At 40.7% G+C, this 19,557-nt stretch overlaps 1 protein-coding gene across 16 annotated transcripts in view; it reads right to left on the reverse strand.

Annotated features, from left to right (window-relative positions):
• Positions 1-18,137, reverse strand: part of adgrb2 (adhesion G protein-coupled receptor B2) — a 280,838-nt gene extending 262,701 nt beyond the window's left edge. For 4 of the 16 annotated variants that reach the window (XM_017307463.1, XM_017307470.1, XM_017307469.1 and 1 more), the window contains exon 1: positions 17,918-18,133. In XM_017307463.1, coding sequence (XP_017162952.1) covers positions 17,918-17,992 — 75 coding nt within the window. In that variant the 5' untranslated portion in view covers positions 17,993-18,133. Of the gene's footprint in view, positions 1-17,207; positions 17,375-17,917 lie in introns of all 16 variants that reach the window. The other 12 variants (XM_017307465.1, XM_017307467.1, XM_008421607.2 and 9 more) reach the window with 7 other exon arrangements.
• Positions 18,138-19,557: the final 1,420 nt, after the last annotated feature.

Below are 19,557 nucleotides of genomic sequence, written 5' to 3' on the forward strand. Positions count from 1 at the left end.
AACAGACACGTAAGTCACGTTATTGGTTGGATTTTACGGCGCCACCTTCAGTTCCTGAACTTCACATTTTAACGAAAAAAAAGAGCAACGCGACTTGGATGTAACGAGTAACGCGATAGTTTTGTAGAAATGTAGTGAAGTAGAAAGTACAGATATTTACTGTAAAATGTAGTGGAGTAAAAGTAGAAAGTATCCATTATAAATATACTTAAGTAAAGTACAGATACACGAAAAATGTACTTAAGTACAGTACTTGTACTTCGTTACTTCCCACCACTGCATATCACAAGGTTCATTTGAAAGAAAAAAGAAGTTTGACACTGTAGTTCGGAAAACAGTGGAAGGACCCACCATCCACCCTCATGTCCAAGCAAAAAAAAAAAAGCTTGCCTCTGTATCCTTCATTCTTATGTAACCACATTCTTCCAGACTGAAGGTTGAATGTTTATTCACCGAGAGAGACAAAAGGCACAATTAACAGGATGAGGGAAAGATTAAGCTCTCACTGAGGTTTGAAATAAATTAGAACATGAAAGTTTTTAAGGTCGGCAAAGGAATTAATATGAAAGACGTCGCTGGTTGGTTATGGCTTGTTGAACGATGTCTCACCTGTTCCATTATTTTTCATCTGAACATTGAACACAGGATGAAAATTAAAAAAAAAAAAGAGTAGTTACGTTACAGCAAAAAGTGAATCCAGTAAGCTTCGGGTGTGCTACGCCGATGGATGTGCTTCCGCCTTATTGCAGAGCAGTAAAGCTAAGTCCTCTCACTGATCTTACACCTCTCCCTTGCTAATCTATCCGTCTTACACAGATAAGACAGACCCAGTGGATGTATCACTTTCCAATCATCCTACCATGGCTAACTCCAGTTAGAAACGAGAGGGAAAGAATAGAAAAAGTGTTGGAGAGAGAAATAGGTATCGATTAGATCAGATATAGTGAGCAAGTTGGGCCGCGTTCAGTGCCTTAACACTCTGCAATAGAAGAAAAGGAGAAGAGAAGTGGCGTGGGTGGACTGACAAAGACAGTAGCAGCAATGAAGAGGGGAAGCAGCAACCGTAGCTGCTGCAAAGTATGTTGCAGAAAAGACAGGATACATAAAAAGGCATGATAATAGTGATGTTTTATTCAAATGCACAGAGCAGAGATTTTTACAGCAGCCCTGATTCCGATGTAAACATCAGTTGGAAACTGAATGAAAACCTTTCCACTCTGAAAATGGCTGCAGTTTACGTTTTTAAACCAGGGAGGGGGGGTAAAAAGCATTATATATTTCTACTCTTTTTATAGTTTATAGAGGTTTAAATTTATTTTGTGTGGCTACTTTTGTGGCTGATATGTATTATGTAACACAGAATAAATTGGATTAATGTTGTGTTTTGTATATCACCCTTTAAGCACATTGGTTGCACAAATGCACAGTTAAGGACTGCACAACTCACAGCTCCTAATGGCTTGTCTCCTTTTCTTTTTTTCTTTTTTTCGTTAACTGAACAAAGCACCCATTCCTCAAGTTCAGTGATCTGCTCTGTGTTGATGCACCTCAGAACAGACCTGTTCAAGTGAAGGTTAATGGCAAGAATCAATACACAAAGGCAGTCCCAGTGTGTTTGTCCTCTAGCCAACCAGCCGCACAGATTATCTGCCATCACAACCTTGAGTCTTAAACACTCGCCAACCCCTTTAAAAATCAGGCGGTTCTGAGACTGCCACCACCTCGGCCCTCTCAGAACTCAAACTGAGACGGCCTCAATGTGCTTGAGTCCAGCTCGGACATGTTTTCTTGGGAAGTGCTAACCTCATTTTGGACTTGATCAAAATACTCAAAGGGCGACGATGAAACGTTTACATGGCTAAACAAGGAATAGTGACTGCTTAGAAATTACCTTGTGAATTTAAAAGTCTTAAATTCCCCAAAAAGCACATCCTGTCCAGACTGAGACTAGAACTAGGAAACATGTTCTTAAATGCACAATTTTTTTTACAGTTTTCAACTTTCAGTGACAACAAATCTTTAATTGCGCTCAATCAGAACATTTCATGTGGCGTTTGATTCGAGACAAACCAAAACCTCAAGTAAAACTGGTTTACACAGTGGTAGCATAGTACATCTATTCTTTGTCTTGGCCTATAATGGTATCATCAAATGTCACAAAGCGATGTTCCTCTGTGCAATTAATTATTTTTCTATTACGCATACAGATGAAACCAAATCAACAGATTATGATGTGTGAAAGGTTCATTAACTGGGATGTGACTGCTGTTTTAGCAGTGACACTTTGGTTTCTGCTATCAGCAATTACTTTGACAAGTATAAGTTGTAATTACCCCTTGAGTAAAAGATCTCCTACAACTGACACCCCGTTTCTGTGCACTGGAGCCGTTTCCCTCGGGCGGCTTGAGAACCATATGACTGGTCGTAATTGCCTGGTCTTCTCGGCTTAGTGAGGGGTTAATAACGCCACTGGCCTTCTTCTCGTCACATCAACTTCTCCTGTCCAACGTCTGACGACAGCTCACAGTCAGGCCCACTGGTTTTCCAGTAAACCAGCGCTCACCAACACAGACAAAAGTAGTCAAACTGTTCCCTGAACTAAACACTAATGCCTCACATGTTAAGCTCTTGAGTTGTGTATTCAACTCAGGTTAGTATTACAGCTATACTTCGGCAAACTTTGTCTATTTTCTTCCCATACTGGTTGATCTAGATTCTATCTAACCAAGACAATGGCAAAGGAAACTGAACTTTACTCTTGAAGACATTTTACCTTTCATCCAAAAGTTTTGGGAGGTCTTCTTAAGCTCTGAACTGAATACACTATTTGGATGAGAAGCTATAAAGGTCTTAAAGAACAAAGAGGAGTTTAACATTCTTCTCTTTACACCCTTACAAATACTTTTTTTAATGGTATGGGCCTTTAAAAGCATTTTAAAGGTGCAAAGTGACTAAATTACCTGTGCATTAGATTAAGTTGAGGAAAGAACCTGAAAAGCTACAGTTTTATAACGCTCTGTTAGATTTAAACAACAATTACGTTGGCGCTTCAGGAACGATCAGCAGCAATACAGATAATCGTAGGAGTCCGAAAATATTGTAAATCCTGAAAGTGTTTTTTGAAGAACAGAAAAAAAAAGAGTGATGACCGTCTTTTTTAAGTAATACTGTCTCCAAATAAAGAGAAAGATGTTTTCCAACAGGAGATACATTTTCAAATGTCTTTAAAAAATGGTGCATTCTAAATGTCAACAAATCCAATGGGATAGGCATCTTGCCAGTCCACTTTCATGCTTAACATGCATGAAATGAATGCAAAATTTCTGCTCCATTTCAAAAGAATACATCCTTGCAGACAGAGGAAAATAGTAAAACACATCTCCATATTCTAGAGGCTCGCTCGTGCTCCATTCCCCTGGTGATTTGAGATAGATTGACAGCACTTAATTTCTTTCGGAGACGGTCTATTCCTTGAAGGTAGAGGGGTGCTATTCCACAAAGAGACCCCATCCCAAATCCCAACGGTTTCAAGTGTGCTAGTTTTAGAATCGCCGGCTAAATTGGGTCCGGGAAAAAGGTGCTGATGGTGTGGAGAGAGGAGATTTGGCTGCTATGATACCAGAATCGCAGTGGGAATTAAAACGCCGTCAGGCTGCGAGAAATAAAACCTATCTAAGCATCACCAGGGATTTCCTTTACCAGAGCACACGAAGAATAAGCTGAAAGGCGCCAACAGCTAATATCTGTGCGGTAACCACCTGCAAGCTTGCTAAAAAGCTCTATATGCATTAGACAGGAGATTAAGTTAGAGATCATGCTGGTAAGTCAGCTACGGCCAATAAATAGGATTATAGCGTCACACTGTCAAGTTAGAAATTGGTAATATATTTTAAATCAAGCTCTTAGAAAGATGGGTGGAAGTAACTTTTATATTCTTTATAGCTTCTTGTTTAAAAATGTTATGCTTTCTTGACAAATTGCTACATTAATACACTGAATATCAATCTGCATGAATCAGATGGTTAAAGAATTTAGTTCCTATAAGCAAGAAGCTGGGAATAGTTGTGTTATGGTAAGCATATCACACAACTGTGAGGAGTTGCATCATCGCCAACAAGCAAAGGCTTTGATAAAAAACTTTGGTCATCGATAACCAGTCATGATATCCCATATATGTCCCGTGTTACTATGGCGGATAAAGACAAGGCCCAAAGTTTAAGGTAAACTGGATACAGTATTTGACACTATAGTCAAAGAAATGTTACCGTTAGACAAAAACACACTTGTTAGACATATCCAAAAATCTCAGGCTCAGAACTCTAAGATGGCACCTTAGAGTCATGTTCAATAAATTAGAACATGTGTTTCAATAAGCCTTACTTGTTAGATTAACTCTATCTTTTAAAAATAAGCTTTAAGCAGACATCAAATATACTTTTGATGAAGCGCGTGTTTTTGTGTTTGAAAACGCTCAGTATTTTCTTAATATTGGTGTGATGTAATAGTCTAATGTTAAATATTGGTGTGATGTAATAGTCTAATGTTAAATGATGAAGGTGGAAAAATCATCATAATGAACACAAAGGCTTAAAAACATATTTATTTATGCACATTCATATTCACATGAATATGAATGTGCACTGCACACTAACTAACTAAGTAACCAAATTACTTAATTGTAACATCATCCAACGTCATGTAGTCACGGTCAGTACACAGGAGTATTCAAGATGCCATTCTTAGCTCTTGCTTATATTTGCGTTTCTCGTGTCGAAACAGAAAAAGGAACTGCAATCTTTTAATGTATAGTACATCTAAAAAACTGGCTACAGTAGTTTAATTTCACCATACAAGCTGATTGCGCCTGAGTAATAGCGTAACGTGCTATTCTTACTTCAGTACAAATTCTGGCTACTCAACACTCCTCAACATGCTTCCTGTTGCTAACATAGTTTACTGTCTGCTGATAACAGGCGCATCACATACCCAGAACATTCACAATTATTTATCTGCATATTCTGGATTCCAATGAGGGGAGTTTATATATATATATTTAGTGTGTAGACACACTAGATTGTAGGGAAGTTGAATAGCAAAAAAAAAAAGTGCACATTTAACTTTGTGTGGGACAAAATGTACAAACAAATGTCTGCAATAGAATTTGTGATAAACCCCTAATGTTGTATACTAAGAAAACTAATATGTGTCACACAGATGCATTAGGGTTTTGTTTTTAAATGGATAAAACAACGTTTTAATCCTCGGCACACATGGAAAGCTTTTATCTCTAATTGTACCATCTGCTCTGCAAGAACACATTTTTATAATCCAGTAATGTTGCTTTATGAGGGATAAAACATGAAAAAAAAAATAAAAATGCTGTGCTTTAAGTGAAGTACATTGAATAAAAAAAATCTTCCAAAGAAACAGGCTTCCGCAGGAACCTGTGATGTCTCATAATTTCTGCCTGTATATTGCACTATTGTGGTATTTTCCAGCATCCCCAATAAATGTTAGGCGAATAAATACATACAACTTTTGTACTTGATCAATAAGCAGCAGTTTTCATTCCGTCTTTTCTGTATTTACTACAAACCGAGCCACAAAAACCAAAGCTGTACGCATGACTGAATTTGTTCAGTACAAATCAAACATGATGTGACCAACAAATACCCCATTAATTTGACTGAAGGTAAACAAAGCAGAGCTTGACAGATATCTACATTGTTAACTTCCTACACAAACACTAAAGTGCAGTTTCCTTTGTGTTGTTACTTATTTCTTAAGTGTTTATTAGAAGCTTGTGTACCACAAACAGTGCGATGAGTCTTAAGTGTCTCTGTCTTCACGACTTTTCAGATACCACTTTTCAGAGTCAAAACCGTAAGTCATTGCTCTGCTTGCACTCTCATATCCTCAAGGGCCTTCTTCTGCCTAATGCCTATGATCCTGTTGATCCGGCAGAGAGTCCTACAGGATGAACAGGATTTTCGCTCGCAACGCTTTGTGTACTTTCACTAGGTTAGGCACTCTTGCCCTTGACTTGAATAGAAGTTTTGCCCCGTTAGCACAAAATGTTCGAATGTGAAAAGGGATCCAAGACTATAATTCTCCTGAGTCTTATGTTTAAAAGTCACACAAAAACCACAATCAGAAGAAGGAGAGGACGGCACAAGTTAGCAACAAGATGCTATGCGAGCTGAATGAGGAAGATGAATCTTGTTTGCTGGAAGCTGCAGTCCTTACCTATAGCTATGACATATGGGTATGTGGATTCCTCTTGAAAGGGACAAAGTTTAGTCTCGTCAGGATAAGGTGACCATAGTCAACCTCCATGGGAGCTAGAAGTAGAAATGCTACTCCGCTGATGTGGTTTAGCAAATGATCAGGATCTTTTCCTTTGGAAGCTTTCCAGGTACATCCCACTAGAAGCAGAAACTGAGGGAGGCCTAAACTCCCTTAACGGACTGCATATACAGCCCATCTTGCTTGGGCATATGTTGTATAGTCTCAAACGGATCACTGGGAGCTAGAAAGAGCTGCTATAGGGTGAGGTATGTTAAGGTTTCGCTTCTTGAAACTGTGACGTCTGCGACGTTTACGGACTTTCATACTGTACGTTAACTCGTTTTCAGAGCTTGCTCCAATGGTTGTGGAACCTCGTCGTTCTAATCTGACTAATTTATATTGATCTCAAACAACTTAACAATGAATGTGTGTGTGTATGAGCCTATTGGTACACACTGAACACGCTGACAGCAAAGGTAAACCAGTGACGAAGAGCATATTCTTTGACCACTGAACCAGTGCCTGGAAACGGTGTGGGGGTGAAAGGAGCATTACATCATAGGAGCAGCATGGCCTCTCATTCCAAGTTTAATTACATAGCTGGCCTATGCAACCTTCTCATTTCATCTTTCAGTCTAATTGCTGCAAAAGCAGGCCGAGGGCTACCTCCGGTCAGGGTGTTTAGTGGGGAAACTAAATTAGACAACGCATCCATGATAGGATGACAGTCGAGCTCTGAAAGACCTTTTTTTTTTTTTCCTCAGTTGTAAACCCATAAAAATTGGAGTACTGCCACTAAGTGCAGTAATTTAGTTTTAGAACATTAAAAGCTGCACAGCTAAAGCTAGTTTGTCCTTTTATTGTTGTTGTTTTTAAGAATTACTATCTGCCACCCTAACACGTCGATGTTGTTGCAAACTCTAATAGCCACCCCAGTTGGGTGATCCACCAACAGTGTTCTCCACAAGGCGCATTAAATAAAAGGTAATTAAATGCCACTGGTTTTACGCCATCGGCGAGGAGAACGCCACTTTCTATTGGCTGTGTAAAATAATGTATCAAAAGTTAAGAGGGCTGCTGCTAAACAAGTATTCGCTCATTTATTTCTAAGTGTTTTCTTTATGACAGAGTACAGACTAAATCCCTTCCTGAAAATAAAAAGAAAGACCTCGTGCTCCGGATGACTTGTAGAAACAGCGAAAGCATTGCAGTAGCGTTTTGCTTCAGCAACAACAAACGCAAGCCATAAAAACCTAAGTTTTAGATCTATGTTTCACTCATGAATAAGTTTTGAAGTGACGAACACAGAGCTCGTTATGAGGAGGACGATGTGTTTTCTGTAAGGTTGACCTCGACCCTACTTCAAAAGCAGCTCTCGGCTGCTTTGTGTAACAACCAGCCCACCAATTAAATGTGTCAGACTGCTGAAGGTTGTATTCAAGTTGGATGACATGGCGCTCTAAAAGTTTCCAAGTAGGTGGTTAAGAGCTTTTTATGGCTTCCAGCTCAAAGAAGTAGATGGTCCAATACAATGCTAACATTTTCAAAGTGCAATTTATCAAACTCCCAACGTAATAGCGCTTGGACAACACAGACTGGGTTCGCAAAAGTAACCCATACTGAGTTTGTATTTTTAAAGCATTCCATTTGTGCAAATCGCTAAATTGCTTGTAATAAATACAAATAAATTAATAAAAAAATAATAAAAAAAGGTGTATGCAGCTTTTAAGCTAGTTCATGAACTTGCAAAGAGAGTCAGAAGACACAAAATCCGTCTTGATTAGCCTCAGGTCGTGTCATTCAGAAACACAAGGTAAAGCATGGCAACAGGTATTTACGGGCAAAGACATATTGTCTCTGCCAGGTTTGTACTGTAGGCGTACAGGCCTGTCGGGTTGGGAGACACTCCAGCATCTCTCTGGGATGGATTTCCACCTGTCCCCCTTTTCTTATTCCATAAATACACAAGCAGTAGTCCTGACAAGCCTCTAGACCTGCAGAGCATTTTTTCCCCTTCCCCCCATGTCCCCCTGACAAGCACACACTACTCACACACACATAAACACATATCAGGCATGGGTAACTACACATGCACCACAATCCGCCAATGGCTTTGCAGTGAACCGATGAAAGGAGAAAACCTTTCATTGGTTTCTTACCTCCAAATGTCTGTGATATTACTTTTCTCTCAAGTTTTATTCAAACAGGCAAGCTGAGCACATTCCAAGAACACAGTTTATCCACAGCAACAGCCTGGGGAGATGAGATGCCCTTATTTAAAAGAAACTCCACTTCTTACTTTTGCCATGTCTGTTTTTTTCTCCCCTTAGTTCTTTAATAAAGATGAGTGTGAGGATGCCAGGATTAAAAACAATTGTTTAAAAAAACAAAACAAAAAAAAAAACACATAAATTAGTTTTGTTTTTTGGAATCTTAGCTTCTGACTATTACTATTTTAGGTTACAAGAATGCAACTTAATTGCAACTGAAATGCCTCGCACTTTTACAAAATAAATGACTGAAACGAAACATCATCTTTCATTTTAGCCAGAGACTCAAATTTACCTTATTTTGGGCTTCTGATTAAACTAAACTGTTCTAAGTTATGCATTAACCAATTTTTGTTCAGACGGCACAGTGATATTGCGGTTACCACCTTGGTCTTACAGCAAGAAGATCCTGAGTTTGGGGCCTGACCAGAGCTTGTCTGTTCCTAGATTCATGGCTTAATTCTTCTGGGTACTTCAATTTCCTCTTACGTCACAGGCTAGACGTAAACACTACCTACTTTACACAGTGAGGGATAGAAAACGGGTGGATGGATGAACAGATTGAAATGGAGAATGAACAGGTAAAAGTAGCTTCATAGGTGAGGTCATTAACCCTCCAGACTCCCATCCTAAAGCCTCACAAGACCCCCAAATTGATGCTACTGCTGCAAAGCCAGTGAGAATCCTGCGCTTGCATCCAAAACAGAAAACTCTTGCACATATGTAATCACACCACGAAGGACTTTCGACTCCTTCCATCTGCTTTGGCAGAGAACAACCTTTTGCTTTTTGACCTGCAAACTCAAAGCTTCCTTCCCCATAAAGCACAGAAATAGGGGCCAAATGAATGTGACAGTAGGGGCACTTTGCCGACGAATGAGGCCAGACTGCTAAAGCAGATGAGTTTTCAGCCCCCCCCCCCTACATTAAGTAGTGGAGCTTGCTGCTTGGCTTTCTCTCAAGTGAAATGGGTATGCTGTGTGTGTTCATGCACAAAAAGAGAGAGAGAGAGAGAGACTGTGGATGTTTCAGAGTAGATAACAGGAATAATCAAAAAGAAGAGAAGAACAAGGTGTAACGTATTGGTATTGAAAAAGGCAAAAGTGGGAAATGAACGAGAGCTTTAGGAAAGTCATAAAGGTGGGCTTTGAATGAAGAGGAAACGCTTGTCCTATCGGTTGCCGAGAAAAAGCAATCATGAAAACACGTTAACTTCAAGAATCCTCTCAGGCCCCGTCTGTATGGCCCCATAAAACAACGGCTTTAGATGCTCTGAATCAATACAATCTGCCAGCTCCTGCTCTTTTTCAACCCCGCAGGGCCACACATTATGAAAAACATTACATTAAAAAAAAAAAAAGCAAATATGACTGCCGGGACGCAGTCAGTCACCGGCTAGGAGCTCCCCCCCGTTCGCAATGCTGCACAGCTTGCAGCACATGAAGTAACAATCTCAAATTGCACAATCATTGCCCAGCTAAGTCTTCTCGTTCATCTTTGCACAAAGGGACTTATTAACAGAGGGAAGGAAAAAAAAAAACTCAATGAATTAACTGTTCTCCACGCTTGTATTGTGGCAGTTTTTTTATCCTGCGCGCGATCGATATTAATCAGAGATTTGAATTATCTCAGCAATTCCAGACAATTAATTTGTTTTGTGTACTTCCACTCACCGCACCCGCCGCCCCACTGGCAGCCTCGACCTATGTACTCCCAAAAAGCCCCTGTCCTTTTGTTTTTCTTGCCAAAAAGACTTAATTATTGCACAAAGCAGGTCTACGGGGCTTTTGATAAGTGTTTTTCTTGTTTCCTGTTAACTTTTCTTCATGGCCAGTGTCGAACCGTGCCCAGTCATGCTTATAGAGCCGCCCCGAACCAAAATGACACTCATTGCAAATATTGACACAGTCACCCGGGGCCATGCCAAATGAATACCGCCCTAGTGATAGAGGCATCTGTGGCTCCAAATGGAGCATGGCACAGCATATGAATAGGGAGGTGAGGGGGGGGGACAACATATGAAACCAAAAAGAGAGATAAGAATTCTCTTATTCAATTCATCTCTGACCTCTCCTTCAACCCTGCGTGACCTAAATTTTTCCCCGACTTCCCCTCGCTCTGTTTCTATCTAGTGACCTGGGTCTGTGATCGCTGATTTGCAGAAAGCTGACAGCAGATCATCTGGATGTGGTGAGGAGAACTCTGAAGCCTATCTGTCAGGGCGTGTTACTTGAACCAACACAGTCAACCACAATAATAGAAGGTGATACCCCGGCCCCAGTTAATAATAATAATAATAATAATAATAATAATAATAATAATAATAATACACAAATCCTAGCTACGGCTGTATATCAAAGCCAGTACATCTGTGGAATTAAAAGAAAATTAAAAGTATAGACGCCACTGGAATATTTCCACACCTCTTCATATGATGGCCACTCACACACACACCGGTGTGTTTTCCTGGTATTTTATGTGATAAACCAACAAAATGCGGTGCATAGTTGTGAAGTGGTAGCAAAAATAGTTAGTAAAACTATTTCTGAATAAAATTGTAATATCGGAGATGCTCCGATGTGTGTGAATTTGTTGCATGTGCCGCACGTACACGCGAACACGTGTACGAATATCTCATTCGCAGACACACACACTCTTGTGTTAATACGTAACTTTATGTTCGTATCGGGTCCTCGGTTTCCGTATAAGACTGCAATTTTGTGTAAATGAAATTTGACAAGCGCCCCGGAATGTTGCTTTTACTCTATTTCTTCTTCATTGGTATATTTTATCTTGATATTTACTTCCCTTTTTTATTTATTTACTTATTTATTTGTTTTTTTTTTTGTTTATTATTTTCAATCATTCAAATTGTACCAGCTGGCACAATGGAAATCAGCTTCAGCTTTAATTGGGTGCATTTTCATTTGTGTTCTTCAAAAAAATTCATCAAAGCACAATCGCCCTCTTTAGCAAATAAAATAAAGGAAATCATATGAAATGGTTTTTTAAACGTCTATTAAAAAAAAAATCTGAAAAATTGTTACTTTGGAAAATAAATTTTAATTTCAAACAACATCTGCATTTGCATTTTAACTTTGCCTGAGCAACTGCTTTAATAAAAACTGTTCAATTGCAGCTGAGGTTGTTCTGATACTCTTTTTTTTTTTTTCCCCCGTCAACTCTCACCAGCTACCAAATTTTCAATTGTTAAGCAATTTGTAAACATTCTTTCTTCCACTTGACCATTATTCTGCACTTTTTATTGGGTAACCTCTCACATAAAACACCAATAATATACGTGGAAGTTTGTGGTCGCAAAGCAACCAAATGTCGGGAAAGTTTGAGCGAGCACGAGGACTTTATCCCAGTCAATCCCGACATCAGAAAAGAAAGCATCCTTTTAAAATGTACCGAGGAGTGGACAACAGACACAATTGGCGTGTGGGGCTTAAAAACAAGGAGGAGAAAATGGAGGGCAAGATGAGCTTGTTAGGGAGGGAACGGTGGTAGGGAGGAAATGTGTTTTTGCACATGTAAGAGAGGGGTGTCAGAGGAACAATGGCACAGCGAGCGTGCAGTGATCCAGGCAGGACCAAGCTGTCGCCTGGCTCTTAGTACATATGCACTAGTTAAACAGCCCACGTGTGTGCACACACACAGCTTGACTCCCCACCGCCATGTACTGGGATTCCTCCCTCGAGCCAAAATGAGATGTGGAAGGGAAAAAAAAAAAAAAGAAGAAGAGATGCAGGTGAGGAAGAGGTTATGGGGTAAAAGTCAGTGGGAGACGCAATGGAGGAGGAGGGATGAAAAAACAAAAACACCAAAAAACAAATTCAGTGCCAGCATTGGTCTGTGACATGTGGGTGGATATTGAAGATGTTATTAGTATCACATTTGCGGGCTTTATAAAACTGCCACAGAGCTGGCTCATTTTAATATATCTTCAGCTGATATGTGCCACACTGTCATATGTGTTGCTCTCCCAGCAGCTGCTGAGATGATGGCGCAGTGATAACACAGCCATTCCGCAGCCCTCTTTGACCCTCCTGCTGTGTTTTAGTCTTCAGTTCAGTTCATTTCTTTTGCCAAGCTTCCGTGATATGTTTTTACAGTAATGCACGACACTTAAAATTCTCTTTCTTTACATTTAAAATGAAACGAATAATACTAATAATTAAGGAACAAGCAGCAACTTAGGTGCAACAAGTGCTACAGATTTTTGTTATTTTTTTTCCCTTCAGGAGTCGCCACAGGGAATCATCTGTCTTTATTTAGTCCTTCCTGTCCTCTACATGCTCAACTTACTTCATAACTTCTTTTGCCTAAATTCCACTGAGTTTAAAAATTGAAACCATTTCATTTTGGAGGACTTGGGTTTAGAGGCAATGCTTTTTCAAGAGTTTTACAAATACACAGAAAAAAAACTAAATCATCATGTTTTCATGGTTTAATTAATTTCTGCTTATGGCCGTTTGCAACCTTGAGTCTGCACAGGCTGTTCCTTACTACAAGTTAAAGTGGCTTACGTTGCAGGCCATCAAGACGCCAGCTAGAATTGCGAATGTGAAGTGCTCCGTTTTCATTTTGGACCTTGGTGGAAAGTTGGAGAAGAAAATTAGAATGCATAAAACTGCTCTTCCAAAAAAAAAAAAAAAGAAAAAATCTGAAGAACTCTCTGGAGATCACTGTGGGCAACGTCTGCAACCAGTTTGGCATAGAATACACAAATTCAGCAGAGGGAAACGCTGCTCTCATGAAAGGCTTTGCACCTGCCAAGATGGCACATGGCGTAATTCATGCTAAAGAACCGTCCAATAATTCCTACTACTTAAATGGGGATTTACACTCAAAGAGGCTTTTTCTGTTCAAGTTTCATGTTTGTTTGTTGTTTTTTTTTCACTCAGTCTAAGAACTAATTATGTGGGAACACGGTATAAAATTGCTTGTGAGAAGTTATAATTGTTAGACTAAAATGTTTGTCGCTCAATAGGTGCGTCAGAATCCACTCCTTTCTGCTAAACGTTTGGCAAACTTCTATCCATTTTACTAAGGATATGTTTAAAACCACTGACGTGTGTAGTATATGTATTTTTTGCAGCATTGCACATTTTAGAGTGTTGGATATTTTGGTGATAGAAAAAGAAAAGAATAGTGAAGGTAATTATTGTGAACAATGTTCTTTAGCTGCGTTTCCATCACAAAAGGTCTGAAAACCTAGTGCAAGCAATAGGTCACTAAAAATCATGGTAGCAGAAGAAGTAGTTACATGATATTATATTCATAATTTAGCCATGACGCTCATTATCTAGGAGCCATCAGAGGAAATGTTGCCGTTGGAGCGACAAGCCCTCTGTACTTGGGTTGCGGCTGCGTATGCAGCGTTTTGGTTGGAATTGTAGTTGGCGAGTTTATGGAATAGCTGCAGATTAAACACGTTCAAATGACAACACGACTTTTTATGAACTGTGCCGTGCCGTGTGAGAGCTCTGGTGGAGTCCGCTGCACATTGTCCTAAAAGAACGAAAACAAACTACAAGGAAAACTACTTCCTGCTGTCTTCTTCGTGGGATTTTGCCAATAGCAACAACCGGCTGTTGATCACGTGACTTCAACGTTGGAATTAAAAGAGTCAACTTTGCATTATATGGTAAATAATGACACCGTTAATGCAAAGTTGGCACTTTTAATGGACTTTTAAAGCAACTTTGCATTAAAAGTGTCATTATTTCCCGAATGACACTTCATGACACCAGTCACAAACATTCATAAGTGCTCATGTTTACGACACCCCTTCAAATAAAGTGTTACCATTATTTGGTTCCATTAAGCAAATTTATTTTCGTCATTTCAATTTGCACAGTTTTGTGGTTAAAGGAAAGGCAGCTTATGTTGGTGCCACTTTAGCACTGAGCGGTATAATAAAAACACTTCAAAAAAAGCAGGAATTGATCCAGGAACGGTTTGAGGTGCACAACAAGTTTGAGGAGTTCACTTGTTGGCTTCCGGTTTTCCCCTGACCTTAATCTGATCACAGTTTTGACTAGATGTGGGGGACCAACAGGTCCATGGATACCCAATCTCACAACCCACAGGACCTGAAAGATGTGCTGCATCAGCTGCATATGAAAAAAAAAAAAAAAAAAACCTGTGCTTTGTCTATCGGTACAGTGTGGATTTTTAACTTTCTCTGGAGTAAAGAATAATAAACCCCCACCGTCACCCACCTATAATATAACTCAAGCTCAAACTCTCTAATAATAAAGAGCAGCGTTGTAGAAGTGTTTTCCATGCTTTGTGCTTTGTCCGTGGTGCTGAACTTGAAACCGGTTTCCCTGCAGTCAAAGCCCGGGATCCTGCGTGTGTCGCTGCCTTTATAGAATCAGAAGGGTGCAAAATGTGATCCTGCAGGTTCCATCAACTTTAAACAAAGCTGAATCTGGAAATCCCTGCGTCGTCAGGGGTTGTTAATCTCTTGTCTTTTCGGTGTTTGAAGGAGTCTTGGAAGTTTTGCTTGTTAATCATGTTCAGAGAATGCTGGAGACTTAGTGAGCTCAGAATCTGTTCAACCTCAAAGGTGTGTGTGTGGGGGAGGGGGTGGGGGGGGGTGGGGCGCTTGCACAAAAGGGACATTTTCCTTACTTTGCAAAAAAAACTCAACGTACAGTTCTGGACAGAAGAAATACTTGGGAATGTTTTTATTATTCATATTACGCCTTACTTCCCGCGTTTTGTTATGCAAAGGTTTTTACAGCCAACTGAAGATCTGTTCTTTATGTTTAGTGAAGCTTCTTATGATATTTTGTGGGTAAAGACTTTTTTTTTTGGAAGTGAATTGTTGTAGAAAATAAGTAAAACTTGGTTCATATGGGCTCTTGATCAGTTCATTTGACGAACAATATCAGAGGACCATTATGATGGTAGAGCAGAAACAATACCTTTCAGTAGCTCACTGTAAAGGCTGCTCTGTGGTGTTGGAGCCAAAAACGACATTTTGCTCAGGGTTACTGTTACTGACAGAAAGCCATGAGAAGTACTATGTGATGACGCAGCATTAACCATTCGTAGCTTTGTATCAAAACCTAAGTGAACCTCCAAAAAACGGCTTTTGCCCTCCACTAACATTAGAACTGCCTCTTGCCAAACCTCCTGGAGGCGCCACCAGCAGCATGCTTTTATACTCGCCACATATTTTTAGCTGTTGAATGTTAAAAAAAAAATCGTGCATCGTTTTTCGTTTCACTTCACAGCCATGTGTTACTTCGTCACGTGATTGTAATGTCACAAAATAGTTCACAATACGTGGGTACTTATGCAAAACAAACAAACAACCTGCACTCTGATGACCTGTTCATCTGAACTGAACGAGTCGCTGCATACCAATCAGTGCGTCCTGCGCAGCCTCCCGCACAACCAGCTCAGGCAGAAAGTTTAACATGATCACAGATGGCATTTTAAAGGAACGACACAATCCAGCTCCTCGCTACAGTCTGAGCAACTCATTCCCCCCCTCCCAACCCCTCTTTTTTTTCTTTTTTAAAATGAACATGTAGCTGAGATTCGGCGGCGGTAGGGGATGGGAGTTTGAATCAAAAGGTGCGTGAAGAAGGGAGCGCACGCTCCGCACGCTCAACAGATGGCATGGAGAGGAACAGACAGAGGGAGCGGACGCTCGGAGGCTGCTTTGCACTCCCTTTTCCGTCGCGTCCCAGGTTGTCATTCTCGCTCAGCGTCACGCGGGAGCCACCTGCTCGCTTTCCTGAAGGCGAGCGGTTCTGGAGAGGAGAGCTTTGCCCGACGTGCACACAGGCAAGAGCGGGGCTTTGGCGCTGCGCGACGCGGCACTGCGGCAGGCGCAGACGAACCCGCCGCGATGTTGCAGCTTTCAAAGGGCTTTCTGTTGCACGATCCGCTGCCCAGTGAACTCACCGACCCCCCCTCCTCCATCTCTCCTCTTTTCTCCCCATGCATGCTCTTGCGTGCATCCTCTTTAACATTCAACGGCGGAAGCCGCCCGCTCACTCATACGGGCGCACAGTTGCGCACGAAAAAAAAAAAGAAATCGTTGTAATCAGACCTCGAACGATGTATCCTGCTGCCAACAATTAGTTCTCACCAACTAAAAGTAAAAATATATGATTAATATAGAAAACTAAAAAAGAAAAAAAACCTTCTTCTGTCTTTCAAGCGGATGAGGGGAAAAAGTGAGCATGCCAATGCGTCTAGAAACACTAGAATGGAAAGTGGAAACTGTGTGTGTGTGTGCGTGTGTGTGTGTGTGCGTGTGTGCGCGTGTCTGCGTGCGTCTGTGTGGCCACTGCGCAAAGTTCCAGGTCGGGTTTTAGAGGCGAGAATCCTAAAGCTCAACCCCCTGCTCTGCTCTCTCCTTCAGGGATTGAGAATATCTGAGCTGTCAGCTGTCCCACCTGTGATCCATCTTCCACATCTCACACTAAAAAAATACAACAACAAAAAAATAACAGACGCTTCGATTCATTCCTTGTGAAAATCCCATCCAAACAGGCTGAAGCTACGGGCTGGATGCGACATCAAAAAATAGGCACGTCCAAATAAACACACACCAGCTAGACAAAGTTGAGGGTTTTTTTTTTTATCTCTCTCTTTTTGCCGATAGGCTCACGTTACCTGGTCGCTGTCAGCAGCAGTTATTTGAGGAGGAGGCTATTCCCCGATCGGTTCCGTGGACACAAGTTAAGTTTCCCATCCATGGCACGTCTCAGACGGAGAAGGGGACTATTATTCATTCACGTTTTGCTGCTGCGCCCCACTAATGTTCTCCGTGAGGCATCCCACTTCATCGAGTCCAAAGAGAAGAAGGGAAGGGGAAAGGAAGAAAGTATAAATGGAAATAAACAATCTAAACAAAAGGTTAAAGGAAAAAAATCTAAATTCATTAAATCATAAAAAAGAAAAGTAGGCACAGATCAAATGAAAGAACAGAACAGAAAACAAACCAAAAAAAAAGAGGGGAACGCAATCCCTCCCTCCCCTAAAAAAAAAAAAAAAAAAAAAAAATCAACTAAAAAAAATCAACTAAAAAAACGATGTTACTGTAGATGTCCAGTTTTGTTTAAAAAAAGCGTAAATCCACGTGATATAATCTCCATGGTTTGGTGCAGGGAGCCGCACGACATATTCCAAATTCACAATAAGCAGCACCGCAGCAGCAGAAGCAGCAGCAGTGGAATAACGGGGAGGTTTTTTCTCTTTTTTCTAACGATGCCCGGTACTCCAAGTCCAAAGAGGCTCTTCATTTAAAGCAGACGCCGAAACAACAGAGAGGGAGCGAGTTGGACGCGAATCACACACACACACAAAAAAGCATTATATCTCACTCCTCCATTTCTTCCTCTTCCTCCTCCTCCTCCTCCTCTGTGCGGTGGGATGAGATGTGTCGCCTGCTCTGGCATTCGGGATGAGGATCCACAGGCAGCGTCTCGCAGTCGGGCATCTGGCTCCCCTGCAGTGTCTTCACGAGCGGAGGACGGAGATGCGCGCTCTCGCTGCCCTCTCCGCCGGGGATCCGTCAGGCGCGTTCACGTCGGAACTCCCCATCCCCTCCTCCTCCTCCTCCTTCTACTCCATCCTCCATCTTTCTCACCCCCTCTCCCTCGCACACACGCGCGCGCGCGCGCGCACCCACCCGCTCACACACACACACATACACACACGCACGCACGCACACGCATGTTCTACCTCTACTGACGTCAGCCAGAAAAGTATAGCTACATGATGTCAAATTCCACAAGCTTTTTTTTTTTTTTTTTTTTTTTTTTTTGTAACATCACCTTTGATTTTCTTTATTTGGACACTAATACCTGATACGTCACGCAAACATCTCTGCAGTTAATGTGATTAAAAATAAAGACAACCTCTCGCCTTGTCTCTTGAACTTTTGGGATATTAGATCATACCCCAACACAACATAGTGCAAAAATGGTGGGAAAGCAGAATATGATTTTTGAAATTCTTTAGAAAAATTCAAATCTTAAAAGTGCGGCATGCTATTTTTAGTAAAGAAGAACTTACTTTGATATCGCAAATGTTGAAACCAACATGATCGATTGGCTTAAAAAGTTATCTAGGTAGTAACTAGAGTCCCACCTGTGTGTAATCTGGTTTTAATATAAATATGCCTACTATATGAAGGCCTTAGGGGGAGTTATTAGGTGACAATAATGAATAACCATTCATTGGTGTTCCTTGGTCATTAGGACCAAGGAACACACCACCAGACAGGTCAGGGAAAATGTTATGAAGAAGGTTCATGCAAGGATAAGCAATAAAGCAACCAAAAAAAAAAGAAACATAATTCAAAATGGAAAGTGGAATAATGGCCAACCTAACCTGAAAGACTGAGAAAAAGAATATTAATCAGAGGAAAAATAAGAGGCAAAAAGTAAGTTGGGCCTTTTGCCCTGTGTGTAATCTGTTGGCAGGACTGTTCTCATGCTGTGGGGATGTCAAAACAAAGAGGTACCGTCCAAAAATATGACTTTTGTGCAATGGAGACGAGTTGAAAGGCAATTTTTAATGGAAGCAACAAAAAAAAAAGGTTCTGTGTATAGTTTGTCACAACGGACAAAACAAACATGTTGCTGGAGATCCTCTGATCGCGAGAGCAGAATTAAACGTTTTTGGGTTTGTCTGTTTTTTTTTTGCTTACTGGAGGTTTTGTTGTGTTAAACAGACGCTGTTGCTTTCCACTGTCACCCCGAACTATTTGAACTGAGACTTTTTCAAATGGCCAACTTTTTCAACTGTAATGGCATAATGAACTTAAATTGACTGCATTTGAAACGTATACACAAATTAACAAAACATATGCAACTGAACTCATTTCTGTTTTGAGAGTCTTGAAATGGCCTGAAGTGGAACCATTTCAGTAAAACTGAACTGAACAACCCTGAATACATAATCCTCACAGAAAAACGGGGATGGGAGCATCATGCCGCTGAAATACAAATGACATAGA

This window comes from Poecilia reticulata, linkage group LG11 (assembly GCF_000633615.1).
Source record: "Poecilia reticulata strain Guanapo linkage group LG11, Guppy_female_1.0+MT, whole genome shotgun sequence".
NCBI lineage: Eukaryota > Metazoa > Chordata > Actinopteri > Cyprinodontiformes > Poeciliidae > Poecilia > Poecilia reticulata.